At 43.3% G+C, this 14168-nt stretch overlaps 1 protein-coding gene across 1 annotated transcript; it reads left to right on the top strand.

Moving 5' to 3' along the window:
* The first annotated feature begins 5219 nt into the window (after positions 1–5219).
* On the top strand, positions 5220–12434 carry zbtb42 (zinc finger and BTB domain containing 42). Its single transcript, XM_076108397.1, has 2 exons — positions 5220–5428; positions 6696–12434. The coding sequence occupies exon 2, from the start codon at positions 6710–6712 to the stop codon at positions 8303–8305; it is 1596 nt and encodes a 531-aa protein (XP_075964512.1). The 5' UTR covers positions 5220–5428; positions 6696–6709; the 3' UTR covers positions 8306–12434.
* Positions 12435–14168: the final 1734 nt, after the last annotated feature.

The following is a 14168-nucleotide window of genomic DNA, read 5'->3' as shown; positions in this document are numbered from 1 at the left end:
GGTTTATTAGGGGCTGCGTGGCCTCGCTGAACTCTGCGTTGTATTATCTGTGTTGTTGTTTTCCAATATAGGGTCCGGGGTTCTACAGAGGCCCCTGTAAGATTTCCAGGGGATCTTTAGTACAATGAGGCATATCTGTTTTTCACTTCCTGAAACAATCGCACGAGATAATGTACAAGACCGACTCTTTTTTTTTTTTTAACAGCTGTTCATTAGTGATTAAATGTTTGTACTTTGCCACCTGCTGTACAATGAGCTGTTGTAGGGCTGCAAATGTTGATTGTTTATTTTAAATATTGAATAATCTGCAGATTACTTTCTTGATTTATTGTTTGGCCTATATAATGTCAGAAAATGATGTAAAATGGACAAAATGCTCACCACAATCTCCAATGGCCCAAGTTGGCCAAGGTTATTTACATTATAAATAATGATCAAACCACAAAATGTTCACGTTACTACAATAGAAGACTAGGAAAACCAGCAAATATTCACATTTCAGGAGCTGGAAGCAGTCAATTTAGGCTCATCAAAATCAATTTTAAATGATTTCTGTATGAGGCTGTAGACAGTTGTTTAACACCCCTTAAATTATATTATAACAAAATGTAATCAAAAGTCATTCAATCTTGTCGAATTTAATTTAATAATGTAAAAGCAGTGATGTAAAAGTACTACAAGCAGCAAAAAAATCTTAAAATTGTACTAAATGATAATTATGCTCATTTAGATAAATAAACAAATACAATTTTCCACCATAAAAACCGTGTAGAAATGGTAATTCCTAAAAGGTAAAAAAAAAAGAGAGGTGTTTATGGCTATAGTCTGGTGAATGCCCCTGTACACACTGCATGTCATTTTTGTGCTTTTCTGCTTTCAAAACTTTATTCGTGTGCTAACCACTTTTTGAGAAAATAATAAAAAATATATAAGATTAAAACTCAAAGTAATGGATAAAACAATAAAAATAAAAAGTAAAACATTCTAAAGCTAATCTAAAAAGGTGACTTCAGAGCAGAGGTTTTTGTCTTGCAGTTTGACAACTTAAAAGCATTTCAGACATGAAGCTGAAATGATTTTAAAATCATTTGTTTTTTAAACTAGCAGGTACTGTAACCATTGTAGGCATGTTGGCATTGGTGTGATGCTACTGTCCTTCTGTTGCTTGTCGGCACTCAAGCAGCATTCTTCTGGTAGTTGATTTATGGCTTATTTTTGGAGGCACCTGATTGGATACAATTACAGTCGTCATGCTAAAGAAGACATTCTTTCACTCTGAGTTGCTGTGAAGTGGAAAGTGCCGTTGACATTTCCAATAAAAGGCCATCAGCCATGCATTTAAGTCCAGGTTCCAATATAACCTTTAGATTTCTTTGTGGTCAGGGATAAATCCTACTGAAGGCACTTTCACAGACATTATTTCTTTCGGCATCCCAGCACATTGGCTGCATCCTGGTTGAGATGTGAACATGTTTTTTACTGGAGCTTTCAACTGCATCACATGGTCTTCATCAGTGGATGGAGTGAAATCTTAACAAATATTAACCTTGCAGAGTCATGTTTATGATAAATGCTTCATCCACTCATAAAGACTGTGTGGAAGATTTTTTTAAAAGCTAGTAAGTGGACTTTGATTTCCCTTCGTTTTGTCAAAGTATTATTTCCATCATCAAGACTACTCGTGCTTGATATTTAAGTCATGTCAACAGGAGATGCAGATGCATAAAGTTACATAACATCAGGACAGATATGAAAGACCATTGCACTTGTGCTGATGAAACATCAAAGGAAAATGTAAAAGCAATAAAAATGCGAGGTTGAATCAAATTATACCCCTGCTTGTTATAGCACATTGGTTTTGCATAAACTGTCATCTACATCCACAACAAAACTGCCTTACAGAGAGGTAGGAGTTAAACCAGTTTGGGACAGGTACAGACAGGCCAGCTCAGTCACACTCAATCCTCTGAATCCAGTGAAGCCCTCTTATGACTTAGTCTAATATATCTTTAAATTCCCATTTGAATGTTTAGAAAACCTCTCTCTATACCAGTTCTCATGCTATTATTGCTTTATATACAGTTATATTTGACCTATTTTTGCAGTTTAATTTCTTATGAAGACACATTTGTATCTGTATGCACAACATTCTTCTTTAGCAGCTTTGGCACAAGTGCCGTGAACTACAAATGTGTATGATATTAAAATGCAAGACCGTGCTTTTGAAAGGTTGCACAATTAACTGATAAATAACATCACAAGAACAGGATAGCAGGGACAGCAGCCAACGTTCCCTCTGTGATGAAAAACTCATTGGCCTCTGCCCTCTGTCTCTCAGCCTCCTCTGTTGTCATTTCCTTTATTCGTCATTTACACTGTAATGTGTTCCTCACTGCTACCATGTGTCAGCCTTGCCAAGCTGTTCCTGTCATACAAACGGAGCTGAGTGAGGGTATCCCATATTTTCTGCTGCTGTTATTCAATGGAGCCCTCCTCCTCCTCCTCCTCCTCCTCCTCCTCCTCCTCGGCTGTCTCTGGTCCGGTGATGGGAATGCCTACACTGTTGTTTTGCAGGTTCAAAGCAAAAGTAGCCAGATCAAAGAGTCAAAGTGAGTTAATAATGTCTTTCCTGTTAGAGACTCATCTGATCTCTTTTCTTGTCAGCTTGCAGTATCTGTTCAGAGATTATAACAAACAGAACAGAACTTAATGGGCTGTTGAAGGAGAGCAGATAACATGCGGCAGCAACAATTAGACACAGAAGGGCAGGAGGGCCATAACAGGGAGGAAGCGGTGGGGGGTCTGACCAATACGGCATCTCCCGGCAACAGCAGTGCAATGTTGCTGCAACTGTCACATTATTTTCCTCGATGTATTGTCCACCTGTTATGCAGCTTTGGCTACGGTGCCAAAGATTCAAGATTCAAAGACTGAACACGCCGGAGAATTTGTTGCATTGTCTGATGGGTTTCCCAGCTTGCTTGCAGAAAACCTGAAAGGCATCTCAAATGAAGACCGTTTTGTTTATACAGCCCAAAAATATTTACAATCTGTACATGTGCCAGCTTTAGACCCTCAATTTAGATAAGTTTATATATTTTTAAAAATCAATTAAAATGTGTAAGTATAGTGTCACTTTGTTAGGTCAAGCAGCTCATAAATGCAGTGTGCAACAGTGAATACAGAACAGTAGCCCTACTGTACTGTACATGTGTGTAAAAGCATGTAATATACAAAAACAAATCACAAGGACAAATATAAAGGGATACTCATTTTATTCAACTGGAATAACAGCTGTTGTGATAATTCAATCTTGTTGAAGATTGACTGTCTGTCAGTCATTAAAACCTCATGATGTGCAGCCAAATATTGTTCAAACACACTCAATTTCCTTTCACCAAATCAAGGAGATTTCCAATTGTTGTAATGGTGCAGCTGTAAAAAAACACACACACACACACAATGCAGTCATACAGTGTAGAATATTATGACTTAGCGGAAAATAACAATGGGTGAATTGTATGTTGAGTATGTTTCAAGATGATTTTCAATGCATAAGGATGCATTATAGAAGCATCCTCAGACAGACATCTGAAGCACAACTCAAGCCCACCCCTATGGTGAGACTTTGGTCCAGTGGGTAGTGGATGTGGTTCAACTGTGGCTGGATGGCTGGCTGGTTGGCCGGTCAGGCTACACTGGAATGCGGGCCCTTTTGTTTGTCTGAGAGAGGAGTGGGTCAGGGGGAGAATGCCATTGATGATTGCAGAGAGGAAGAATGAACCTCCAGGAAGTGTTCTCTCTCTCTCCCTGCTCCCCCACTCTCCCACTCTCATTCTCTCTCCCTCTCTGTCTCTCTGTCTCTATCTTTTTCTGTGTGTGAGAACCTTCACCGTGCCGAGCCTCTCTCTCTGAGGCCGCGGTCCCCAGGCACAACCACTGCTTTGTCTTGCCTTGTGAACACACACCCCTCCTCTACTGGGTGCCTACGTTTGCCAGGGAAACACAGGGCCACTGCTCCTATTCTTATCCACATCGCTGCTCCTGCATTGATGGTGTGGGTGTGTGTGTGTGCTGAATGGCAAATTGTTTTTCATGTGGCACACTCATCTGATGCTTCAGTATAAACATTTATCTTACCAGTGTTTTGTCAAAACGAAGAAGTTATTCATCATTTTGTTTGTTGCGCAACAGCAAATATATGTGTTTAGACCAAATAAAGAGAGTTTTTATTTAGAGAGCATGACACTGTCTCATTTAGGATCATCTGGACATGACCAGAGTGCAGATACCCACCCTCTGTAACAGCCAAACTAAAAATGGAATAAAGCGGTAAGTGGATAAGAATCTAGCCGGTGGCCCCTTCCGACCAGTGGCTGCTGCCTCCCGTCACATTTCTCATTCCCCTCTGTGTCAGAAGGCTGTGAGGAGCTGCAAATGGCCCTTTCAAAACACACGGCAGCTGGAACACAGGGCAAAGGTGACCAAAGCAGTTGGGGGAGCACAGCGAGGGACAGGAGGGGGGGGGGCACGAGATGAGCAGCTGCAACCTCGAGCCCCTGTGTCTCTGCTGTGCCACCATATAGCTTTAACAATTACAGAACAGACTCCGGAGACTGTGTTTTTTTTTGACATACTCGACACAAATGTGTGACTTTCCCCCCCCCCCCCAAAACGTGGTCCACATAAATCAGCATCCTATACCTGTCTTCAGACAATTAAGGCTAAATAAGTCACAGCCAGGACCACGGTGTGGTCTCAGAAAACAAAGGCGCTGGGTGATGTTGGTGCCAGGGAATTCCACAACCCGGGATTAGAGAGAACGGCTCTTAGAAAGTTCCCAATAGTCCACTGACCCTCCAAATGAACAAAGCATGATTCATAATTCTCTGCATCAGTTTACTTTCACAGATACCAGCTTCTTTCATCCACAGCAGGCATAAAACCACAGGCAACATTTTCAGCTTGCAAATTTACATTCTGGATTAATATATATATATCTATATATATATATATATATATATATATATCTATATATAAATATATAGATATATATATCTATATAGATATATAGATGTAGACAAAGATATATACGTTTCCATACTTCCGGATTTATCACACTGAAAGTCCCGTTCATGGGACAGGTGTTTAAATAAGACAAGCCAATTGATGTTCCCGGTGTACTCTGCTACTTGCTGCCGCTGTGTGAATTCACGGAGTAGTACAGAACTTATTGTGGCCGCGCGATATCGCGAGACTTGTGCCATTATCAACCTGCTTGACACACAGCAGCGCTGAGTGCAGCCTGCCTTGCCAGGGTCGGACTGAAGCTCAAGAAACGACAAGGAGAAGCGAACATCTGGCCGCACATCATGAAAGGACGTCGGGGCTTCTAGGAAAGAACACGACGAACAGGGCGGAAATAAATGTAAGTACGGCGTTTTTGTGCTTTGAAACGGAGAAAGCCAAAGTTAAAGAGTGTCCCCTCGCCGCTTCGTTCAGCGCAGTTGAGTTCCTCTGCTGTTTAAAAGGCTCCTAGCAATGCGTTTCCCAACACGGACATGGAGCTCAGTTTACTGCGCCCTTGGCTCTCCTGTATCCTCTACACTTTTCTGTCTCTTATTCAAATATAACTACTGCGCGCACAATTATAGCCGATACTCATGCACATTCTTCTCGGCAGCATCAAACTTTAACATCCAATTCACTTGAGTTTTTTTTTTTTTTTTTTCGTACAATCTGCCTTTTTCTGTTTTGGATTCACTCCTTTAAACAAATATTTCACAGTTGTGCGCGTGTGTCTGATGAGTGCGTAAGCGGCTTTTTATTATCCACCGCGGTTGTCGGCTGCAGTTTTTTCTTTTGGTGATAAATTACCCGATGAATAAAAAAAAAAAGTTAGAAATGTAATCCTGTGACACTTATTAATCCACTTTCTTCTTCTTCTTCTTTTTTACAAGTTGTGTGTGTAGTTCGGGCCGCGTCGCCCAGAGTTAACATATGGCATAAAAGGGGAGCACAGCTGGAGGTAACGTTTCCATTGCGGTGATGTCAGAGCAGCTGACTCCACAGCTTGCAGTGTAATTAGCAAACATAGCACCAGTTTACTCACTCTGCACCGCTCTTATTTTTTCACGTTAGCCTCCTTCCCCCCCCCGATGGACGAGTTGCTAGCATTGCCGCGGTGCCGCTCGCTTGTTCTGTAAACACCGCTGTTTTGAAGTGTGCGATCGGAAACGCGCCGGTGCGCCACTTTTTTTTTTTTTTCCTCTCGCAAATTTAGGAAGCTCGAGAAGTAGGCTGACTACTACCAACCGAAAATCCTTCGGTTGATCTGGAGAGCGGATCCGTTTGCTCCGTGATACATGGGTGGGTGAGCGCAGCGTAGCGTGTCCTGCACCACTGGAGAGAATGCAGGATTTCTGTTCTCAACTTGGACAAAGTTATTGATGTAGATCTTTTAGGGGATTTCTATCTTTCCGAATAAAGTTTATGAATTGCAAATGCTTTTTGTGAACTTGTATTTTAAAACACGTGCAGGTTTATTGTCTTGCATGTTTGATCATATACTTATTCCTCACACTTTCTCTGCTTTTGGCCACGTCGTGTCTGATTAGGCGACGGCAGCTCCGCGGTGCCCTCTGAATGGCTTCATTTGGTTTATCCACTATCCTGTTTTTCCTGTTTTTCATCAGGTTATGAAGGAAGAATGGAGTTCCCAGACCATAGCCGCCAGTTGCTGCAGTGTCTGAGTCAGCAGCGTCACCAAGGTTTCCTCTGTGACTGCACTGTTCTTGTCGGGGAGGCTAAATTCAAAGCGCACAGAGCCGTGCTGGCCTCCTGCAGCATGTACTTCCATCTCTTCTACAGGGACCAGCTGGACAAAAGGGACGTTGTGCATCTCAACAGTGACATTGTGACAGCCCCGGCTTTCAGCCTGCTCCTTGAATTTATGTATGAGGGGAAGTTGGATTTCAGCTCTCTCCCGGTGGAGGATGTCCTGGCAGCAGCCAGTTACCTCCACATGTATGATATAGTGAAAGTGTGTAAAGGAAAGCTTAAAGATAAGGAAGTCTCGTCTCTGGATGAAAAGATGAGCGAGGGTCTGGGGCTCAGCTGTCTGGACAGGGAAAATTCCTCTGAAGGCAAGCTGCACAGTAAGCAGCTCATCCGGCGACAGCCCCAGACACAGTCTCAGGGGCTTCACAGGGCCCCCCCGCCAGCTGAGTTTGACATGGACAACAGCGAAGTCAGGCTGGCTGTCACAGATTGTGATAGGTCTGCGCGGAGCAGGCAGAAGGCAAACGGTCACTCTGGAAGGTCCCCGGACCTTGTAAGTGTCAATTATTTGTCAGCAGAGGCCGAGCCCTGCGTCCAAACAGCTGGAAAAACAAAAGCTGATGTCAGTAGTTCCACCGTATCGCTGTCCCAGAGGTCCCGGGCTTCGGATGACATGGACTGTGCGCTGGATTTGTCTTTCAAGCCTCTGTCTAGCAGAGATCCCTTACACCCCTCCTACGTCTCGGGACAGCTGGCCCTCGACAGCCAGCAGCAGGGCACTGAGCCACTTGTTAAAGACGAACACGACTTGCTGTCAGAGCAGGAGGACAGTGAGCCGATGAGCCCTGAGAGCCAGCGCTTTGGGAATAGTGCCAGGAGCTCGGTGGTGACAGGGTTCGCTGCCCTCTTCCCAGGCAACAACGGCTCCACAGCCGCCCTGCTCTCCCAGGAGGAGGACCTGATGGACGAGGAGGGGGAGGCCTGCCGAGGGAGGGAGGGCGCCCTGGGCAGGGAGGTGGAGGAGAGGAGGGGTAGGCTGCTGGGGGACAGCGAGGAGGAGGAGGAGGACGACTTGGCCTCCTCAGACATCTCCACCTCCAGCGGGGTGCTCCTGCCCCCGGGGCAACAGGTGTGCGTGTGCCCCCTCTGCAGTAAAGTCTTCCCCAGCCCCCATGTGCTGCAACTGCACCTCAGCTCCCACTTCCGCGAGAAGGACGGCGCTCGCTCCAAGTTGTCCCCCGACGGCTCGGTCCCCACCTGCATGCAGTGCAACAAGACCTTCTCCTGCATGTACACCCTTAAGCGCCACGAGCGCACGCACTCTGGCGAGAAGCCATACACCTGTGGCCAGTGTGGCAAGAGCTTCCAGTACTCCCATAACTTGAGTCGGCACGCTGTAGTTCACACACGTGAGAAGCCTCACGCTTGTAAGTGGTGCGAGCGGCGCTTCACCCAGTCTGGGGACCTCTACCGCCACATCAGGAAGTTTCACTGTGGCCTTGTCAAGACTCTCGCCATTGGATAAAACGCCTCTCACCAGTGCCAGGACATAAGACCGAATGTCTTTGCATACACTGAATACTACTACTGAACACTTTCCACATTAGTACACACATGTTGGGCAGTTTGTTGGAGACTCATCTCTTTGGATTCTACCCCCACGTGGCATTTTCTCAAGTCAAAGTTGTAGCTACGTTTAAAACTGGAGCTGTTCTCTGCGCTGGACTGTGTCACAGGCAGAAAGGTGAAGGTGGATAAACATGGGTGCTGTGAAACCCAAGCTGGATCTGTGTCAACGAAGAAGAACAAGTCAGATGATGCACTTGTTTGTTTCTGTCTTGTTTGTGTCAATCTGTCGAGTTTATTTGAAGAGTCTATTTGCTGAAAGAAAAAAAAGCGTCCCGTGTTCATAATGGGTGATAGCTAATGCTAACATATGTTAATACAATCGTAAGATGTGAGTGAGATTTTTATTTGTGCACATGGGAGATCAGAACCGTCCGTAAGTAGCAATATATGATTTTTTTTTTTTAACTCCTACATTATTATTATTATTATTATTATTTATTTTTTGGTATTTGTCTAGTCCTTAACAAGTAAACTATCATAAGGCAGCAAAACTAATGAAGTTTGACTACGGGAAGTATAACTATTTTCTTTCATGGAAGTAGAATTTTTGTTTGGTTGAAATGAAGTTGGGTTCAGATTTATGTTTATAACAAGAGGCAAGCCGACCATCATATCACCATATTTCTTTTTTGTGCCTGGGGTTGAGCTACCAGCTCTTTAGTTGTTAATGTGAGTGAGCACATATCGATGGAATGGCCCTCTAAATTTGCTACTTAAAAAAATAAGTTCTATAATCATAGGAGGGCTGGAGAGTAGTTAAAAGCTGATGCCTGTAACACTGGTGCCTACTGAAATTCTTAACACTTCACCTAGTGTACTTACTTAAACAAGAATGAGATATCACTATGCCTTCTTGTAAAAAAAAATAAAAAATAAAAAGAGGGAGTTTTCAGGCCTTTTAAAAGAATCTGGATTAAACTCCACATACCAGGTGGTAACAAAGGTAATTATCTACTCTGGAATCCACGAGTGTCCTTAATTGAATACTTTACAAGAATACAATTTAAAGTACGTGCATCAAGGTCTCGTCAATTAAATGTTTCTTTACTCGTTTGGGTTGAAAGCAAATGGTTGCCAGTAAATTACATTTGTTATTTCCTGGTATGGCGTAAAGGGTAGACTGACTGACATGGTGTTGAGGGCACACCCTCAGCAGGGAGGGGGAGAGGGAGAGAGAGAGAGAGAGAGAGAGAGACAGGTGGATATTGTTCAGTACCTGGTTGGTCATCAAAGCTGTGCTCCACGTGCCACTCACTGACCTTTGAATTAACCTCGTCACATCATCATATCTTCTTACCGTACGTGTGTATATGTTACTACTGATGAAGCTGGAGCCTTTAGTGACGCTTGTCCTGGAAGGAAATGGATTTCGTCTGGCCGTTCACATAGATGCTATCTGGATTCTTAGCAGAGGGTGTAGCACTAAAAGTTCATAATACTTGTCTAATCTGTCCTGAGAAGACTTGATCCGAATATATTTATTAGTTTGACTTGGTTCAGGGTTTACTGTAGGTGTACTACTTTATTTCTAGAAGCTTGAAAGACGTTGCGTCTTGCCTAGCGATCTTGGTACTCATTAACAGGTGTTGGGGCTGTCTGTTCATTTTTTTTCTCTGTGCAAATCGAGTTACTGTAATTGTATTTTAATATGCCGTGTAGAAATCTCTGCGGAGCGTTCAAGGTTTGTCACATGGAGCATAGAGAAGCACTTTTTTTTTTTTTTTCTTTTTTTTTTTTTAGCATGCATATAGTTTCAACACTATTGTCTAGGCTGCTATTTCTTACTGTATGTATATTTAATGTAAATATATATTCTATTTATCAAACTGTTTTGTTGTTACAACACATGTAAGGCGGAGAGAGCCGGGTGTCTTATTAAGGCTGCAGTCTCTTAAAGTGTCACGTCTTCCCCAAGGGAGTTTGGTTCCTTCTCCATAGTCGAGACTTGATTGGACTCACTACAAATCAGAACAGTTAATACGGCTCAGGCTGCCGTTCTGCCACAGGAAACGGTTGTTCACAAGCACAGCCCCACCGGTTAGGGCATTGGTTAGTGGCTACCTATAGAAAGGAGACAATACAGGCATTGTTTCCTCCCACACCACCAAATCCCAGGTAGTTCTCAAGGGATCATTGTGTACGTCTCTGCTAGCTGTGGGGAGAAAAAGGCAACGCAAGCCTCTCTTTGCACTTTTCTGTCTTGAATGGAGCCATTGGAATGTGAGAAATGTATTTAGCAAAGGGAGACCAAGGACACTGTAAACAGGTGTATTGTTTGGAGGCATCCAAGAACAGCCCCCCCCCCTCCTCCCAACATGCAGTAGATAAATGCTTCATTGTTCCTCGACATGAAGGAGACACCACGGTTATTTGATTGCACATCCATCAAGAGAATATCAGATTTATCACAGTATTGTTTTCCCAAGTACTAGATCTATAGAAAAACTGTTTGTGACTGTGACGATGCAGGTGAAATGTAGGTGTTGGCGCACCTGAAGGTGTTTCTCTTTTTAGTTTGTTTTCCTTCATGTTGATCACCAAGACTTCTTTCAGGACACAGAAATGAATTCACACGTGATTTCTCAGCATTTTGCAAACGGTTTTGTCCGCATTTCTGACGGAGGAGCTCAAGTCAAGTGCGAGTCAAATCATTTCCCTCAGAATCACCGCAGTCTGTTTTCATCCTGCTCCCTGACCTGAAGTCAGCGATGGGTGCTTGAATGAATGAATGAATGAATGAGGCTTGTGTGTAATTTTACAAGAAATGTGATATGGCTCCCGATAAACTTGCGCAAACCTTCCTGCCGTTCACATGCCCTGAGAGTTTAATCACTTTAGAACAATTTCAGATGCATAGCTGTTGCATAGCGTTAATAATGTTGGTTTCAATCAGAACACACAGGAATGTAGATTTTTGTCTGTTTTTAAGGTACGTTTCTTATGATTGCTTGATTCTCCAATGTACGTGTGTACAGAGGTAGAAAAAACTAACTATGTGACGATTTTTTCTTTTTATTGTTTGCAGTCTTTATTTATACCTCCAGAATGATCACCAAACGTGCCTTGTAGACACACGAATAGGTGTTGCATCTGGAGAAGCCCGTTTTCTATACTGTACGTTTTTGCCCTCGACTGTGGCTGAAGTTCACATCGCGGCGACAGTAGCCCACTGAAGTGATTCACAACTGTTGTTCCTGTTTTCCCATCATGTCAAAAAAATCTGACGAAATAAAGGTTTCAAGTCCATTTATGTTTTTTGCTGCTTTGCGAGAGATTACATTTGAGATTACTTTGACCATTTCTGTTTATGTGAATATATCCGTTTTCAAGGTGTTAAACTGAAGACGAGCATTTATTTTTTTGTGTTTGGTTTTTAGTTGCCAACGCTACTGGGAGCTAACGGTCTGTTCCTTTAGTTAATGTCACTGTTGAATGTGAAACACTGAGATTTTGATTGTTGGCTACTATGGAAACAGCGCTACTCTTGATTGAGGGCTGTTTGCCTAACTCATGCTGTATGATCTTTAAGTCAAAAAAAACAAAAAAAAAAAAAAACGACTTTACTGGAATTGTGTCCTCTGCAGGTTACAACTGTGAAATTGTGTATAATCATGAGAAATATTTATTATTGCATTTGCTTCTTGTGCAACATTTGACTGTCTCAGTTTTAATTTGGTTTAAAAAAAAAAAAAAAAAAAAAAGCTTCTAAATGTTGAACGAGAAATCTTTTTAATAGAATTTGTAGAAGTGCCATTAGAATTTAATATAATTTTTTAATAATAAAGGTCTATTTTATAGTAATCAATTGCTTCAGTGTTAGTGGTGTAGAGATTAGAGGACAATCTTTATGCAGAATTGACATTGCTTAGATATTGAGGCAATTTACTTTTGATCTATAACTGTCTGTGCATTTTCTTTGTTTGCGCTTTTGGGGTGTGCTTGTGTGTGCGTGTGCTGTGGAAATGTGACAATCTTGATTTAGGTCTTTCTTAAGATTATGCGTAGAATTAAATGGAACAACTTTCTCTCTTTGTGTGGATTTTATTCATTTACAATACTTCTGTGCACTCACACCACTTTTCACACAGCAGTCAAAGTAAGTAAAGCAATCTCTGACGCACTAACGACAAAAGAACCTTGTAGAGGAGCCCTCGTCTGACAAGCAGCAGCAGCAGTCAGCCAGATAGTGATTGTGTGGGCAGCACTGCGGTGTGTGTACAGAGACAACAGAAAGTGATAATACTGCTGGTCTTACAGGCCCTATCCCTCTGAAACCATAAACTCAGCTCAAGGACGGAGCAATTTCAAGATGGGCTCCCATTGTCCCTGACCTGTTGCCAATACTCTCCAAAAAAGATAAACCGCGGGTAACAAAGCCAGCTGACTTTGTTCTGTAATTATTGCTAAAACTTGATTATATCTGCTACACACACACACACACACATATATATTTGTAAGTAAACAAACCAACCAAACGTGTCAGCTTGAGAGCTTCATGCCAATTCACTGGACATTTACAATGGCGAGAACTTTTAATTATTTCCCCGCTGCACCATGAAAGAAATCCAGCTGCTCTGCTACGTGATCCCAATGGGGATGTGCTCGGGTTCCCACCGCCCTTCTCCCCCCCCCCCCCCCCCCAATCCCCGCTCACCCATTCTGGGAACGCCATACAGACAAGGGCCGCATCCAACTGCCCCTGCCCCCATCCATCCTATACCTCCACCCCCACAGACCCCAAAACTGCGGCCCCAAAACGCGGCCTCATCCCACCACTCTATTGTGTGCGTGGGTAGTCGCTCAGCCAGGCTATTGTCTGGCCCAGCTCCCCAGCACGTACTTTATGCACAAACAGACGACACAGTGGCGCTAGCCAGGCAGCTCCGACATAAAGAAAACAATGTCCTCCCAAGATCATTCATAAACACCCCGAACAGCCGCAGCCAGCTCACAGTAAATAAGGGCCCACTGCAACGCTGTGGCCACCTCGCACTGTAAACATCCACAGCAGCAGGCCTCGGAGCGCTCGCCGGCACCAACATCTCACATCTGCCTAACGGGATCGAGGGCTTAGACTGCCTGGTGTGTGTGCTTTTCTTATGGACCCAAACCTTCACATGGAAAGTAGGGGCCATGTGATCGGGCTTAGCTGCAGGGTGACGAGCTGGGATACGTGCAATGTAACGCGATGGTGTAATAAAACATTCCTCTCTCAGAGGCTCAAAGCCTGGCTCATTTGGGTGTGAGAGGTTTTGTGTGTGTGTGTGTGTGTGTGTGTGTGTGTGTTTGTGTGTGTTTAGAGGTACTTGAGAGAAGTTGAGAGGAAAGTTGTAAGTGTCCACCACCAAGGCCAGCGGTGGGAGCCCTTGACCTCTGAAGGGACGGACTGCCAGGGACAGCTGGTGTGGCCTGTTTTTATTTATTTATTTCTTAACAAAAGACAGGTGGTCACACTTGAAAAGGGCACACAAACACAGTCACACATGCGCTTGTGTACAGACAATGCGCGCGCACACACACACACACATACGTGGGTAGTTTTCTTTTTCTCTCTCTGTATGAACACACATGCATATGGTTAACATCCACTTAATTTTGGAGGAGCAATTCTTTTGACTTTCAGAATATTAATTGAATTCCCAGTTAATAATATAATAGTCTGGTGTAATAAGTGACCATTATTGCCAACCTTTAAGGCTTCATCCACATTTGAAGCAGCATTTATGTTATCAGCCACCACCTAAAGCTACGATCTGAAC

The sequence above is a fragment of the Anarhichas minor genome, unplaced genomic scaffold, assembly GCF_050575085.1.
Source record: "Anarhichas minor isolate MPS153535 unplaced genomic scaffold, ASM5057508v1 ptg000040l, whole genome shotgun sequence".
NCBI classification, from domain to species: Eukaryota; Metazoa; Chordata; class Actinopteri; order Perciformes; family Anarhichadidae; genus Anarhichas; species Anarhichas minor.
The sequence above is the reverse complement of the archived record's forward strand: the minus strand, read 5'-3'. Positions and strand labels throughout refer to the sequence as shown.